The sequence below is a fragment of the Mauremys mutica genome, chromosome 8 (genome assembly GCF_020497125.1).
Source record: "Mauremys mutica isolate MM-2020 ecotype Southern chromosome 8, ASM2049712v1, whole genome shotgun sequence".
In the NCBI taxonomy this organism is placed as follows: domain Eukaryota; kingdom Metazoa; phylum Chordata; order Testudines; family Geoemydidae; genus Mauremys; species Mauremys mutica.
Window position 1 is genome coordinate 3,043,574 of NC_059079.1, and position 16,268 is coordinate 3,059,841.

Genomic DNA, 16,268 nt, shown 5'->3' on the forward strand with positions numbered 1-16,268 from the left:
AGGGATGGCAGCCAAGGCCCGGGCCCGTCAGTAACTCGGGATCCGCTATGGAATGCTCAGGTGTCCCCTTCTCTGCACGGATTTCCTTGTGCCCTCCTGGGTGATGTCTGGCATTTCCCCCGCAGGGGAGCCCTGCTGGCTGACATGGTACAGATAGGGAGGGGGCTGGGCGTTGCGGTGCAATGGCTGGCGGTGAGCCCTCTGAGACTCTTCGGACATGCAGGCTGGGCCCTGCGTCATTGGGAATAAAGGCAGGGATCTGACATGATGTCATTAGCGCTGTGTTGTCTTTCCTGGACAGGCTCCTTGAACAGCTTCGTGCCCCAGTGTCTGGCGACACCAGCGTTACGCTAGTACCGGGTCAGAGAAAGAGTGGGAGCGGGGGTGGAGCTGAGCTAAGTCTGCCAAGCACCATGTAAGCGGCTCGTTCTGTAAGATTGGATCAGGGTGACAGCATAATGCACCCCCGTGGAATGCTGCCGCAGTGGGGTCAGCTCCCCGAGGCATCTTCATTCTGAAGCAGAGGGGATCCTGCAGTCCGGCCCCCGAAGCAGCCCTTTGCCAGGGAATGGATCGGCAGCCTTTTTTGTGCTGGTTTCTTTGAAGTGGTTCAGCAGTTTCTAGGCCTGCCCTTGTGAACTGAATTTTCCTCCTTTGGGTTTAAAGGGGGGTTGTCAGGTCAGATTTAATCCCCACCTGGAGGTTATTTGGTTTAACACTTTTTTTTAGCATGGCAGTGGAAATACCCCGCGGTTTTTGCCACCCAAACACCGCAGCAATTGCACCAGTGAGGGCAGGAGACCCTGAGCACAGGACCGGCTGGTCTGATTTTCACTCCCCGCCGGGTCCAGCGGGAAAAGAAAGCAGGGGGCAGCACAGCCAATGGAAACTCAAATCTCAGCGGTTAAAATTCCCCCCAGATGTAATAATCGCGGGCGCGGGCGGGGGATTTCTACGCTGCCCGTGTCCCCTGAACAATTCACTCGGTCGGAATTCGATGGAAGCGCCTCTCCCGGCCCGAGACAAGCCCGCCAGGCCCCTCGGCCCTTGTCTGGGAGCGCAGCGGTCTCTTTAAGAGCCAGCCCCGCCCCCACCCGGAGGGCGGGGTTACGGGGGTGACGTCAGGTCCCTTCATTGATTAAAGACTCCGGGGTTCCCTGGCTGCGCGGCTACAGTGTGTGAAAGTTCCAGGGCGGCTCGCCACGTGTGAGGGGCTGGAGGCGGCGCGGTCGGTCGGTCGGTCGGCGCCCCCCATGGAGCTCGCCTGCTACACGCAGCATCACCCCTTCCACTGCAGCCTGATGGGCTCGGAGCCGTACCAGCCTTTCCCCGCTGCCGGGGCCGCCCAGCCCAAGCCGAGCCGGGCCAGAGCCGAGCCCCCGCAGCCGGCACCGCCGCAGCCCAGGGCGGCCGAGCCCACCCGGATGATCGCCGACCCGCTCAAGGGCAGGCTTTACTGCAAGGGGCGCCTGCTGGGCAAGGTACCGCCGGTCCCGGGGCGCTCGGCGCGGGGCGTGCGCGGAGGGGGTCCCGCAGCGGCGGGGGGCCTGCTGGAGGGGGGGGGCCTGTGGCCGGGTCGGCGCCCGTGGGGGCAGAGGGCCCTTCCCCTGGCCTCTCCGTGCGGGCGCGGGGCGAAACTTTGGACCCACCCCCGAGGCCTGGCCGGGGCTCTGCTCTCCGATCCCGCCCCAGCCCCCGCGCGAGTAGGAGCTGCTCGTGGGCTGCCGGCCGATGGGTGTGTGTGTGTGGGGTGGAGCCCTCCGTGGGCAGCCTGGCTCCGTTACCTGCGTGCTCGGCCCTGCGGGGGGGGGGTGCTGCGGCTGTGAGCGGGTGAGTCACCCCTTCCTTCCCGGCCCCCCCCCCCCCCCCCGGCACTGGGCATCGGGAGACTCGGGCTCTCCCCGGGCTCGGCTGCCCGCTGGTAGCTTTAGGGATTTGCTCTGGGGTGGGATCCCGCAAATCTCCCCCGGGCCTTCCCTGTCTCCCCCGCCCCCGAGGAGCCCCTGCGGTGCCTGGCCTCTTTCTGAGAGCCGGTTTCATTGCTCCGGGAGCCTCCTCCGGATCCAGGGGCTGGAGCAGGTGTTTGGCTGAGACACACCCAGGTTCCACTGCCTGGGGTGACCCCAGTTGGCTTGTGGAGGGAGGTGTCCCCGGCTCAATCCTCTCACTCTTAGGACTCCATAACTCATTATTTTTAGAGACACCCCCCCCCTCCCCCGGGCGGAGCAATCGGAGGCTTCTGGTGAAATGCTGCCTTCAGCATAGCTCTGCAAACTCCTCTTAGCACCTCTGTTTCAAAGCCCTGCCAGTGACCTCACAGCCGCGGGGTGGGGAAGTACTGAACAGTGCTGAGTTCTTTGTTCACCCTGGCCAGTGCCTCATGGTTGGGCCCGTTGGCTGCTGGTGCTATGGGGCAGAGGCTGATCCCTCATGCCTGCCTTCTCCTTACCCTTCAGAGCATTGCTCCACCAATGGCAAGGCGGGCGCATGGTGTGGGATTCTGTGGCTTTATGCCTTGCATCATTGCAGAAAAACCTGCCTGGATGGTTCTTTCTCTCCCTGTGGTCTAAAATCTCGGCCTGTTCTCACTTCCCTCCCATGTGCAGGACTTTCCAGTTGCTCTCAGGGAGAAGACTCGCAGTATTGATGGTGTGGTGGGAGGCGAGGCATGATACAGACTTTACAGGAACTGATTTTAGAAACTGGCCTGACTCAGGGCTGTCACTCCAGGTTTTAATAATGGGGCTTCTAGTATGACAGGAAACCAGATATTTTGCCTTTCTTCAAAGCCCATGTGTTCCTGGGAAAACCTCCAGGAAGTCAGATGGCAATTGTTCTATCCTGACCGGGTGGAGCTGTGACTAAGTGAGTCACTGACATGTGTTGAGTGCTCTGGTGACTTCCCTGAGAGCAGAGGGGAGGATTGGCGAATGGGTGACCCATGGGTAATGACTGCCTCTTCCTTTGCAGGGCGGATTTGCGAGATGCTATGAAATGACAGACGTCAACAGCAACAAAACCTATGCAGTGAAAGTTATTCCTCACAGCCGAGTGGCTAAACCACACCAGCGGGAGAAGGTATGCATGGAGGTGATGGCTGAGCGATCAGCTCTGGGGGAGGGCAGAGATTTCAAGCTTGCCTGGAGCAAGGTCTTTGCATAGTGATGGGGCTGCTGGTTGATGGGCTCCTTCCTCCTTTTCAGATTATGAATGAGATCAAGCTGCACAGAGACCTGCATCACAAGCACATTGTCAAGTTCTCGCATCACTTTGAGGATTCGGAGAACATCTACATCTTCCTGGAACACTGCAGCAGGAAGGTAAGTGGTGGGCTCGCCCCGTATGGCGGCAGGGCTGGCATGATGCTGTTGGGATCACCGGAGTGTGGATTTGAGGTGTCAGTCGTGTTAAGGGGGGACTGTGCAGCAAATCTCTCTGATTTGTCTAGCGTAGACAAGGCCGTAGCTGTGTTTCCGTTCCCTCAGTCCCAGCAGCCCCTCTTGACTCACTCATGCACGGATGCAGATCTCGCTTTCTAACGGATGCTTGAATTCAGACTCAGCTGCTTGTCAGATGTGCCCCTTTCATTTTCCAGTCCTTGCTCATGTGTCATCGGCTGGGTAACCAGTTAGCTAAACGCCACGTGCCGGTCTTGCATAACCACGCTAACCCTGTGACTGGGCTGTTCGTAGATCCTGTACGTTGCTTGAACCGTTCTAGTCGGCTCTCTTGCCAGCAGTTCACTCCCTTCATGGACTCGCCTGTAAACACCAATGGGGCTGACCCAAAATCCTTCAGTACCCCAAAGCTGCCAAGGTGACCAATTCAGGCTTTCACCAGCCAGTTACGCTGGCGACTTCTCAGAACAGCCCCTGTGTAAAATGAGCAGCTCACGGCCGTGGCTTCACCAGAGGTGGTACTTAGGGTCCTCCGGCCTGACAAAACATTGTGCTCCAGGAGCAGGCGGCACCTCTTGGTTCTAGAGCCCGAGGCCAGAAGAAATCGCTGGGGTGATCTAGTCTGACCTCCGATGTAACATTGGCCAGAGAACAAACACTCACATACGGGAATCGAACCCACAGCCCTGGTGGTACCAGAGCCAGATTAAAATCAGGTGTCTGCACACTGCAAACTGTTGCTTGCACTAGAGTGTCTCAGGCCTCTGAGAACGTCCTCAGTGCCTTTCTGGCCCAGCGTCGCTAACTGCTTTGCTTTTCTCTAACAGTCCCTGGCTCACATCTGGAAAGCCCGGCACACGCTGCTGGAGCCGGAGGTGCGGTATTACCTCAAACAGATCATATCAGCCTTGAAGTACCTCCATCTCAAAGGCATCCTCCACCGGGACCTCAAACTGGGTGTGTACAGTGACCTCAGACCCTGAGCGCCTGTTTGGGGGGCTGGGGTGGGGAGGAGAACCCTGGGTAGGGTCCGTCCCTGCGCTGGGATCCTAACGCCTCCCTTCTGTTTGTAGGCAACTTTTTTGTCAATGACAACATGGAACTGAAAGTTGGAGACTTCGGCCTTGCTGCCCGGCGTGAGTCTATGGACCAGAAGAAAAAGTAAGTCTCCTAATGTGCCAGGCTTTCCTGCTCGCCTCCCCGATACTTCATTCTTCCTCTCGGCCCCATACCCTGCCTGGGAAATCGACCACCACCCTCCATCTCTTACCTTGCTGCAATCAGCTGCTGGCCCTGCCTGGCCAGAGGGGAGGGGAATGCACAGGGAGGATGGTGCCTCCTTGTCCCGGCCCCACACTCAGGCGCCGGTGAGGGAAGCTGTGTCGGGGATCAGAGGCTGGAGGGAGCTTGGTGCTGGGTCGGTAGAGTGGGGAGGGGGAGTGGTGGTCTGTGGATGCAGGGGGAGGGATCATGGGGGTTAAAGTGGACCCTGAAGGGATGGGGCGAGGTGCTTAGTGCGTTCCCTTGAGAATGGGAGTGATGGAGTCCTGCTGCTCTGGATGCAGAAGGTACATGCTGGAGCCCAGGGCTTGCTCTCCTTCCCCGTCGGACAGAGGGCTGCATGGAGGAGGACGCCAGCCAGGGCAGAGCTGACTTGTGCTCTGGTTGGTTACCGCGCTGCTGACCGTGGTCTGCTCTCCCCATAGGACGATATGTGGCACCCCCAACTACCTCGCTCCTGAAGTGCTCCACCGGCAGGGCCACGGGCCGGAGTCAGACGTGTGGTCTCTGGGCTGTGTCGTGTAAGTTCCCAGCTCTCGTTGCAAAGCAGGGCAGGGCTGGCGGGAAAAGGGGCTGGAATGATGCTGTCCTGGGCAGCTGGCTGGGTAATCAGCCAGAGCCGCTCCCCAGCACAGGTGAGCGAGCTGGTCTCTGCTCTGGCCTGCGGCTCAGCAGCAGAAGGGTTTGCACCAGTACCGGTCAGACACCACGGAGAGCAATGGGAGCTGCTCAGGCCTTGCTGAGGGCCGAGTTTAGCTTGCAGAGGTTTTAGTACTGCTCATGGATTGGAAGCAAAGCCCAGCTGGACTGAACCTGGCACGTCTGCAGGGCTGGCAGTTAAGGGGGGAACTGCCGTGCTTGTAAATGGCTGGCTTTTGGGGTGTCATCCAATGAGCCCAGCGACACAGGACCCCCGGGTGCTACAGAGTCTCGTGTCGCTGCAGACAACACCTCTCTTCAGAGGTGGAAACAATGGAAAATGTCAGGCGCGGGGGGCGGTCACTGATCTATTTATATGGGCGGCTATTGCTCCCCGCAGTGCAAATTGTAAACATCTCACACGCGGCTGTTTACCGTGGTAAGCCACAGGCTTCCTGTTGAACTTTCCATTCACTCTGCTGCTTGGACAGATGCAGGCGGAAGGTGGGCTCGCAGAGCAGTGAGCTCAGCTGCGGGGGGGCGGGACCTGGGCAGAGTTTAGCTCCGCCCCTGCTAAATATAGAGTGACTCAACCGACATTCCTGGTTCCCAAGGCTCCCTTATCTCTGCTGCGTTAAGGATGGCAGGGAGGCACGTTCCGGATGTGACTGCAGCCTCTCGCTCTCCAGAGGGTGGTGTTTGCTGGCATAGGTGGCACTTAAAGCCAGGTGCAGCCTCTTGTCAGCGCCTGAATAACTTCTGTGTCTTGTAATTGCTGGGCTGGGGGTGAGTCAGGCCGGGGCGCGGTCAGGGGGCCAGGGGACGTGTGCCCAGCTCTCACTCCCACCACCTCTCTTTCCAGGTATACCTTGTTGTGCGGGAACCCTCCTTTTGAGACCTCAGACCTCAAGGAGACGTACAGGTGTATCAAGCAGGTGGAATACACCCTCCCGGCCTTCCTCTCCACGCCAGCGAAGCAGCTGATCATGGGCATCTTGAAACGCAACCCGCCCGACCGCCTCACGCTGGAGGAGATCCTGGACCACGAATTCTTCACCAAAGTGAGTGGCTCTGCTGCGGGCAGCTACCCTCCCCCCTCACCCCCTCCGACCAATCGGAGGAGAATGAAAGCAGAGTGGGCCTGGTCTCTGCTCGGGTGGCAAACCTCCCAGGGTGTATGTCTCCGTACACTGTGCCCTTCCCATGACCCAGTGTCCCTGCAGGCTGCAACGGACACCAGTCTGCTGGAGACACCAACCTGCAAGTGACGGCTGTCCCTGAGCCTGGCCCATTGGCCATTAACATCACTGGCTCTGTAGCCTTTGTGTGCCTTCTAAATCCTCTTGTATCCATTTGAGCTGCGTCGCTCTTGGCTGTTCTGCACTCCTGGCCCATGTGGCTGCGCCACGTAAGCGAAGGCTGCGTCTCAGGGCTGGACGATTCCCAAGTGTAGCCCTTTTAATGCAGCTCCCCAGAAAAGTGAGCTGCCGCTGGCTGTCAAAGGAGAGAAGGTGGCCACTGCCAGCAAACCAAGGGGGCTGTTGTCTTGCTGTATGACGTGTGATCCATTGAACCAGACAGTGACGCTCTCTGTCTCCCCAGGGGTACACACCTGATAAGCTCCCACCCAGCAGCTGTGTGATGGTGCCTGAGCTGAGTCCTCCCAACCCGGCAAAGAATCTGTTTGCAAAAGTCACCAAGACGCTATTTGGGAAAAAGAAACCCAAAAGTAAGTTCTCTCCCTCTCATCTGCCTTGGCTTTTGTTGTTGGGTAGCATGAAGCCAGTTAAACCTGATGGAGGATGGCACACCTGACATCTAGCTGCCTGGAGCTCAGTTGCTCTCTATGGAAATCTGGGGTCTGATCTTCCCCGGAAGCTTTTATTCCAGCGTTCTGCTGAACAGAGCACTGCTCCGAGCAGGCGAGGCCCCGTTCTGTAGGTTCTGCAGAACGTGCTCGGAGCTGAAATTTTCATTCCAATCCCTCTCCCTGGGGATGGAAATGTTCCCTTGCAACTTTGCAAGGTCAGCGGGTGCATGAGAACCAGGAAATGAAACTGACTAAAACTGCCCAGCCTGGTTTCGCTGGGCCAGCTGAGTGAAGTGCAAAACTGGAACGGAATCAGGGGGTGGAAGAATGTAAACAAGATGTCAAACTGCTTCTGCTCTCGGCCAGGGCCAGCGGAAGGACTCTAAATCTCTATCCTCTGACCCACCAACTCTGCTGGCCTCCCTGACCGTCTGCTGGGTCTGCCCACTAAACGTCTCCTCCTTCCTTCTAGTTAAGAACGGCCCCTCTGAAGAGAAGGATGACATCTCCAAGTTGGTGGTTGGGCTCATGAAGACCTCCATCTGCAGGCAGATGAGCTACAAAACCATGGAAGGGAATGAGGTAAGAATGGAGGCTGTGAACGGAGTAACTCCTTGTCCAAGGAGCCAGCGAGGCTCCCCGAGATACAAGGATGCTCTTCCCTAAGTGTCAGTGTCCTGGCAGGGCAGCAAGGTTGAGGTGGAATCTCAAAGTGGGAGGAGGTGGGGCTGCTCCTGGAATGGGGCCCCAGGTGGGACGGTGTCAATATGTACAACCTCTCTCCAGGTGACCCCCTTGACATGTCAGAGCGCCAGCTGCAGCCCTGTGGAGACGCTGGCAGAAGAGGGCTCGCGGAAGTCCGTCTCCAGGTCCATTAGGGGGACAGCAGCCAGCAGCTGTGAAGGTGAGCGAGGCGGAAGCCTGCCTCGAGCGGCCCCTGTATGTAGAGCCGTCCTGTGCGGAGGTTCTCGAGCGCCTTGCAGCTCCGCCGCTGGCCTGCCGGGTGGGAGTGGCGGGGAGACCCAGGAGCTGCACTGGGCTGGGGGAGGGACACTGATCCCCGTCTGCCCCACGGGGGTTGGTGCTGACACTGCTCTTCCCAGCAAGGAGAGGACCATGTCTAGAGAAGGCTTTGTGCCCAGCTGAGGGTGTGGGGTTTGAATGACAAGTTACTGTAGACCCCAGATCTCTTCCTCCCATGCTTGACTCCCTGGTTCCGGCTGATGTGGTTTCCTGCTGTGAAAACAGGGGCCTAAACTGAACCCCTTATTCCCCTGTTGACCTCAGAGCTGTGAATTCAAACAGAACAGTAGCTTTGTGGCAGCTCCATAAAATCCCGCCCTTGCCTTGTCGGGAGGGGACGTCCTCCTGTGTCTTGGAATCTCATTTGGCTTCAGACACAGCGCGCTCCTCGGCGGCAGCCGATCAGGCTACCTGTCCGTCAGCCTCTGAGCTGATGGGCAGCTCTCTGCAGGCTAGGAGCTGCCTCCGGAGCTCAGGCGTTACTGATGGATCTTTTTCTTCCTCTGCAGCATTTGAAGAGTGCGTCACAGCCTCTGCTGTCACTGAATCTGCCATCGGGCTTCTGAAGAGCTGCCTGTCCTCCATGCCGCCAGGTAACGCAGATTCTCAGAGCATCCCCCTGCTAACCCTGCATATGGGACAGCACAGGAGGGCCAGGCAGTAGCTTCTCCTCGAGGCGGGTGTTGGCATGGCCAGAAAAGGCTTCCATGGTTCTGGAGTGTGAACCCTAAGGCGGGGATGTGTCCCCATGGCTGCCCAGTGGTACTTGTGGGACTCCAGTGTCTGTAAGACACTCAGAATGGAGACTGGTGCCTCCTGTAGGGAACTGGCTACTTCCGGTGCATCTTCAAGCCTGGGGGTGTTGCCTGGCCTAATAGGCTTAGGGAGGAAGGTGGCTGGGGTGGGTAATGTGACTGGAGCAGAGGACTGGGCCTTTGGAGACCTGGCTGGCTCCAAATCCACCTGCTGGGACCAGCAGAGGTTCAGGCCACCCAGTGCTTGCTACTGTCCTCCTTTGTGAGGCACATCCCGGGTGTCGCCCCACTCACAATCCCTTCTTGCCCCCACCAGCCCAGCGGAACCCTGCCTCTCTGGCTTGCCAGGAGCACTTTGCCTGGGTGAGCAAGTGGGTGGACTACTCTAACAAATACGGCTTCGGCTACCAGCTGTCCAACCACCGCATCGGGGTCCTCTTCAACGACGGGACGCACATGGCTCTGTCGGCCGATCGGAAGTAAGTGGAGGCCATGGGCTGCCTGGATGTCTCTGCTCCGTGGGGGGGGGGAACGGGTCTCCTGGCTTTTGGCTGCTGGGCACTTAGAACTCAAAGTGAGAAGGGGAGGAGAAAGTGTCTGTCTGTGTCAAGAGAGAGCTGTCTCTCTCTCCTGGAAGGGCTTTCTCTGCAGAACCGCAGCCTTCCCCTCCCCAGGGGCTAGGGCGAGCATGGCTACAGGCCCGATGGGAGCGGGAGGCAGTAACTGTACGTGCCGAAGTGGGTGAACTCCAAGGAGCGGGTTCAGGTCCCAGGGGATAGGACTGCTCCATCCCATGAGTCTCGTGGCTGCCAGAGACCTGGCTGGCTGTGAGCCTTGTCCCTAGTCTCCAAGCGGAGACCTGGCTGGGCGAGGGGAGCTGATGCCCTTCTCCCCAGGTCTAAGATCAGACTCTAGCGGGGCTGCCAGACTACTGCTGGCTCTGCTGCTTACACTGGAAACCCCCCCCCCACACACACACTTCTCCCCCCACCAGCTGAGGGTGACTTGGGCTCCCCCGGTCTGGAACCTGATGGTGGAGCCCATGCACGTTGCACGGGTGGCAGTGCAGGGACTTGCTGCTGGAGATGGAAGCTCACCTGGTCTCCTCCCCCTTCCCAGGATGGTACATTACAACCTGACCAACAGCAAACACTTCGCCTTTCCCATGTCGGCCATCCCAGAGCAGCTGCAGAGCCAGACGAGCGTCCTGCGGTACTTTGCCTCTTACATGGAGCAGCATCTCATGAAGGTGAGTGGCCTCCGGGCTGTCCTGGAGGGGTGGTTTCCTGGCAGAGCCAGCTCACTTGCTGAAAGGGGAGCCTGTGGCTTGGCTCAGCAGGCGGCATGGCATAAATACCCAGAGAAACAGCCGGGCGTGCTCCCCGGGAATGCACTGTGGGCGTGCTCAGTGGGGAGCTCAGCTGGTGGCTCGTGCCTGGCCTGCGCACTGTCTAAAGCCTCGCCGCAGCGCGTGGCTGAGACGCTAGCTGGGTTTTGCCCTTGACCCAGCTTGCAGAGAGGCTGCTGCTCAGGCAGGAATCGGTGGCTAATGCGGATTCTTCTCCTAGGGGGGAGACCTGCCCAGCATAGACGAGATTGAGCATCCTGCTCTGCTGCTCTTGCAGTGGGTGAAAACTGACCAGGCCTTGCTGATGCTCTTCAGCAACGGAACGCTCCAGGTACGTGCGTGGGGTCCTGTGGACGGGGGGGGAAGATGGCGTCTGTCTGGCTTGCCAGTCCCTAGAGCTCTGGGTGGGGTTCCCAAGGCTGGCTGTACAGTGCTAGCCCCCACCCCTCTGCTGATGGCTGCTTTCCTCACCTGCAGGGAGCGGCTGCTTTCAGGGCTTCCTCGCTTACCCAGAGAATCTGCTTCAGGGCTGGAGTCTTCACCCCAGGGCTTAGGAACCAGTTCTAGTTATGGGGGATTTCTTAGTCTTCCCCCCAGAGCTCTGGGGCTCCTAGCCAGAGACACCAGGCGCAGTGCAACATCCGCTTGGTCTCTTCCAACCTCTTGATTGGAAACCTCTGTAAGGGGAAGGGGGCTCCTTGGCTGAGTAGCCAACCCATGGCTTCCCAGCATGGGACCCGTAGCCACGGGCCTCCCTCCCAGCTTTCATTAGCCTGGAGGCTCCCCTGCTGCTCGGTCCAGTCATGGCACATGGGCTGCCCTCCTGATCATGGGATGGGGTGTGGAGCAGGCAAAGCTCCGTCACGGGTCAGGGAGAAGGGGCGGCCTGAGGCTGGAGAAGTAACTCGTCTGTCTCTCCTAGGTGAACTTTTACAATGATCACACCAAGGTGATCCTCAGCAAGCCAGACCATTCCTGTCTCCTGACCTACGTCACCAAGGACCGCAGCTCCTACACGTACAAGCTGAGCAGCATCAGGGAGCTGGGCTGCTCTCCAGAGCTCCAATACCGGCTCAAGTACGTCCTCAAGCTCCTCCAGGAGAGGGCTGACACCTAAGCTGGGGCCGTGGGAGAAGCCTCCTTGGATTCGAAAGCCTTCCCCCGTCGTGTCAGTGGAATGAGTGACAGCTTTGGCTGCCCACCAGAACTTTCCTACCCAGCTAAATATGGCTGGGCGGAAGGAACTTAGATAGAGGCCTCTGGATATTTTGGCTTATCAGCAGCTGGCCTCAGCATCCTTCATCTTCTGATGCCTGCCAGCTGTTTATACTGAAATCATTGCCGTGGCGTTCGTCAGCTGACTGCTTCAATCCATGGAGGAGAAGGGGAGGTGTGTGGGGGGTGAAGTTACATGTCATGTTTACTCCTGTGTAATCTTTACACAGCTTAAGTTGTGCACGTGGTTGGGTAGGGGAATCTCCGGGGGACAGCTCTTCCTTCTCCTCCCAAGCTGAGCAAGCTGAGGAGAGAAGGAACAAACCTGACTTTTAAGGGAGAGAAAAATCTTTGTCCAGTGTCTAAATGCCTAAATGTTAAGAGCCCCATGCCTGTCCAGATTGGTGTCCTCTCCTGGCCTCGGGGCTGGGGCAGGGGGAGCGGAGAACCATGCTCCATGTGGGCTTGGTTAGAACCTCCCTGCTCCCGCCCTGCCTGGCCCACGTGGGGGAGGCTCCTAGTGAAACCTGCCCTGGCTGGGGTGAAGTGGACGCTGCTTTGAGCTCCTCGGCAGCTCTGCTGGCTTTATGCTGAGCTGCTACCCTAAGGGACTCGCCATGTCCCTGTCTGGCCCCGGGGTGGGCATGGGATCTTAGCTAAAGCCAGCGTCTTGCTTAAAGGCCTGAGAGCTGGATGGGGGCCGGGGCCACCCAGGAGGGGTGGGAGAGCCCGCTGTGCTGTGAGGCAGCCCAGCCTAGGCGCAGACGGCCCAGGAAATACTTTACTGAACTTGAAAAGATCTGAGCTTAATGCTCAGGGTGCAGCAGGAGCCTGATCACTACGGCAGGAGGGGGGAATGATGGTGCCTGTGTGCTCGCTCGCTCTCTGAGGGTGTTGCCAACTTACCACTGCCAAGAGCTCAAGGCAGAGCCTTTGTCAGCCCAAGCTGGCCCCCCTTCTGGCCATGTGTGGGGAACGGGAGACCTGCAGAATTGTTACACTAATGAGGGGGCGGGGTCCCCCCCCCCGTGTGCTGGGGCTCGGTGCGGGCGCATCCCCTGCTTGTCTTACAGCTTGCGCCAGGGAATGGGACTTGCCACGGTACGGACCCAAAATGCTTTAACAAGGGACCCGACGAGCCCTCGGCCAGCTGGGACCTAAACAGGGTTGATTTTTGTTGTTGTTTGTTCTTGTTTCCAAACACGGGTGTGTTGGCCTGATGAAATTATTTATGTATTTGTATTTATAGTGAATTATTTATTTCTCCCTTGGTCTCCTGTCTGTGCAGGGCCCTGTGTGCTCCGTCCCTCGCTCAATAATAAAAGGGTTCCTTTTATAAAACACGGGGGCCTGCTGCCGCCCTTCTCTGTGCCTTCTTGGGGAGCTCAGCCCTGGCCGGGGCAGTGCCGTCTCTCGCTGCAGGGCAGCACCTTGCCAGGCAGCCCCTGGCTGGAAGATGGTTCCTGTCTGCATGTGCACTGAGGACATTAACCTTCCCTATGTGACTGACTCGCATGCATCCTCCAGTTCCTAGAGCTCCTGCTCCTGCTCTTGCCTGGGGGGCAGCCCTCCCCAAGAGGGTGAGCACAGCACCCAGGCTGGGTGCAGGGTGTATTATAGCAGAGGAGCAGTGCCCTAGTCTGCTGTTTAGCAGCTGCTCTGTACGTGCTGCATTGTACGGGGTTTGCCTCAGTGCTGGGTGTAGTCGGAGCCTGGGGTAGGATTAGTGCTCCCATGGGAGGGGGCTGGAGAGACCGCACCCTAAAATCAGGGCCATTCCAGTGCTGATTCTCAATGCTGTCTTACACACACCGCGGCCGTGCTCACCTGTGCGGGATTGATCACCCCTGGCCTTCGATCGGTCCACCACCCGCAAGGGGCTGTCACTGCTGGCAGAGACGAGAAACTGGTTTTAGGCCCCTCTTGCTTTAATGGTGGCAGAATAAAGCTCAACTTCTGTCCCTCTAAACTGCTGGAGCAAAATCAATCCATGACTGTATCCAAAAGGCTGCTCCAACCCCTGCTGTAGGATGCTGAACGTGGGTCAGGGTGCGGGGACCTTACCTGTGCTTGTGGCTGGAGGGAGGAGATCTCTTGGGCAGGAGGTTTCTCAGCTATTGCCTGCTAAGGAGTGCTGGTTTAAGTGCTCTCCAAAGCGGGGGCTGGGGAAGATTATCTTGGATCTGGTCTGCTGGGGTGGAGGACAGAGGGTGGAGGGGATAGCTCAGTGGTTTGAGCATTGGCCTGCTAAACCCAGGGTTGTGAGCTCAATCCTTGAGGAAGCCACTTAGGGATCTGGGGCAAAAATTGGTCCTGCTAGTGAAGGCAGGGGGCTGGACTCAATGACCTTTCAAGGTCCCTTCCAGTTCTAGGAGATTGGTATATCTCCAATTATTACCTATCTGGGTTTCTAGATGCCTGCTCTGGCCTTTTGAGCTGCTTGATGTTTTCAGAACCCTCTCAATCCAGGGCAGCGAGGTGAGCGGGCAGGCAGAGGGGGTGGGTGTTGAGGGGGGGCTGCTGTGTGAGCTGCAAGGGTGCTTGGTGTGTTGGCAGGGCAGCGGGTGCTGCTTGTCAGCCTGAGCTCTGCCTTGGTGGCAGGGCTAGGCAGTGACTTACTGCTGAGAGCTCGATGGGCTGGCTTCTGCGGCTCTAGGGGGGAGGGGGAGGTCCAGCCAGCCCCCCTCCATGGCTCATAGGGCTGGTAGGACACAACGGGGCCCCTGGGCCAGGGTTGCCCTTTGTGAAAGCAGCTGGGAGAGGAGCCAAGAATGTGCAGCCCTTTAATCCCGTGCTGGGCTGCAGAGCAGTGACAACGGGCTGAGCCTCCGCTCCCCGGCCCCTGAGCTCTGAAAGCGAGAGGCCTGGGAGCAGCTGGCCTGGCATTAAATCCCTCAGCTGCTGGGTGTAACCTGGCTCCCAGGGGTGCTAGCTGCTCCCCCCAGGGAAGTAAAAAGCCCCCCCCCAGGTCCAGTTTCCTTTGCCTGGTGCTTGCAGGGCAGTGAGTTTTGGGCAGCTGGCTACTGAGGGGGCTCCTCACCCCTAGACTGTGACCACCTGCTGCTGGTTAACAGCTTCACCCTGCGAGGCAGGGAAGAACTGCCCCACTGTGTGCAGGGGGAGCTGGGGTGCTACCAGCAGAGAGCAGGTCACCAACCCCACGCATTCAAAAACCCAAAGGTGGGCTTAACGTCCCAAGATTTCAGACCTGAACCTGGCCTTCCGCCGGCTGAACCGTGGGGTCCCCTCAGCTCCTTTCTCTGAGCTTCTCTCCATGCGCTTGAGGGCTGGGAACCACCTCTGCCTTTTTGAACGGGAAGTGGCAATGCCCCCTGTGCCTCCAGGAGCTGGGGCTTTCCGAGGGCCCTCAAAGGTGAGAGGTGGCTGTTGCTGAGCTGGGCTGCAAACCCAGGTCCCTCCAGCCCTGCTCCCCAAGTACCAGCCCATCCTTCCTCCCCAGGCTGCGCCTTCCCCTCTGCAGCTTTCCAGCTGTTTCTGGCAGCTGCTGTCATCACCCCCAGGATTCTCCTTTTCTTAACCACCCCTTGCCCTGTTCCTGTTGCCTCGGTGCCCTCCTTGCCGGAGCTGGCTCCTGCAGACCCTGCTAGCGCAGCCAGCATGAGCTGCACCTGCCTCCTCCCGGGTGGGCGGCCGCGCAGACTGTGCTGGCATTGTCAGCATCCAGACAAAGGGGCTGTTCTGTGGGTGGGAGGCCACTGGCAGTGACAGCTATTCTCTGTCTGGGCCCCCTGGCGGGCACAGCACGAGCGAGCTGCAGGCTAGTGACGACGGAGCTGCAGGGCCTCGCTGCGGCTCTGACCCGGCAAACGAGGAGCCGGGGCCCTGCGCTCTGGCTCTGGGAGTGGGAGGCAGTGCTCCTAGCGAGCCCAGAGCTGCTGGCTCCTGGAGCAAAGCTCCTCACCGCGCTGGTGCCCAGTTCCCTGCCCTGCGTGGGGCCAGGGTGGTGCTCCAGACCGGCCCACTCCTGCCCTTTGGAAGGCTCCCAAGGCCTGGGCTTGGGTGGGAGGGTGTTAACGCCTGCCTGTGAGCACCCTTTCCTCCGGTTCGTGCTGGTCCTTGGCCTTCCCCTAAGGGCTAGTCACCCTCTGGCCCCATGGACATGAGTTGGGACCACTGGCTCAGACAGGTCCCTTGTGGCTCAGGGCAGGCTGGGTGGAGGTGCAGCAGCAGGAGGGCCTCCACTGCGCCCCTGTCCTCAGGGCTCAGCAGCGACCTCTCCTACCGCAGGAGTAGCCAGAAAGCTGGGGCTGGGAGGGTGCCAAGGCCTTGCTCAGAACAGCCAGAGCTCAATCTCTGCCCTCGCTTTCCCAGCAGGACAGGCCACGATTCTGGTGCCAGCAGGGCATGCGAGAGTTGTGGCTTCAATTCCCGGCGCTGTTACAGCTTCCCCGTGTGCCCTGGGGAAAGTCCCTTAGGCTGAGATTGCCAGATGTCGAAACCTTGTAGGCAGGCTTAACAATCTGAGCTTTCCTGTCTCTCTGAAGGGGCAGCACGTCCCCACTCCCACCCTGCTTTGCCTGCCTGGTCAGTGCACACGCTAAGCTCACCCTCTGTGTTGTACAGCACCTGGCACGGGGGCCCCATGCTCGGCTGGGCCTTTAGCTGGTACAGCAGTCCCCACTGCAACCCCCCGATGGTGAGTGGAACCCAGGGAACAGCCTATTCTCTCCTGACCCAGGCCCCCACGCCAGCAAAGCACAAAGGCCAGGCTTCCCCGTGCCGCCGGCCAGCCCCACAGCTGGTTGAGAAAACACGTGAGTTAACACAAGCCCCAGAGG

At 59.0% G+C, this 16,268-nt stretch overlaps 1 protein-coding gene across 1 annotated transcript; it reads left to right on the forward strand.

Moving 5' to 3' along the window:
• The first annotated feature begins 1,163 nt into the window (after positions 1-1,163).
• Positions 1,164-12,812, forward strand: PLK3 (polo like kinase 3). The gene is made up of 15 exons (XM_045028229.1): positions 1,164-1,481; positions 2,971-3,078; positions 3,204-3,320; positions 4,226-4,355; positions 4,472-4,559; positions 5,105-5,200; positions 6,181-6,379; positions 6,921-7,047; positions 7,601-7,710; positions 7,915-8,032; positions 8,661-8,744; positions 9,223-9,385; positions 10,026-10,155; positions 10,475-10,585; positions 11,177-12,812. Exons 1-15 carry the CDS (start codon positions 1,254-1,256, stop codon positions 11,369-11,371), a joined length of 2,004 nt encoding a protein of 667 aa, XP_044884164.1. The 5' UTR covers positions 1,164-1,253; the 3' UTR covers positions 11,372-12,812.
• The last annotated feature ends 3,456 nt before the right edge of the window (positions 12,813-16,268 follow it).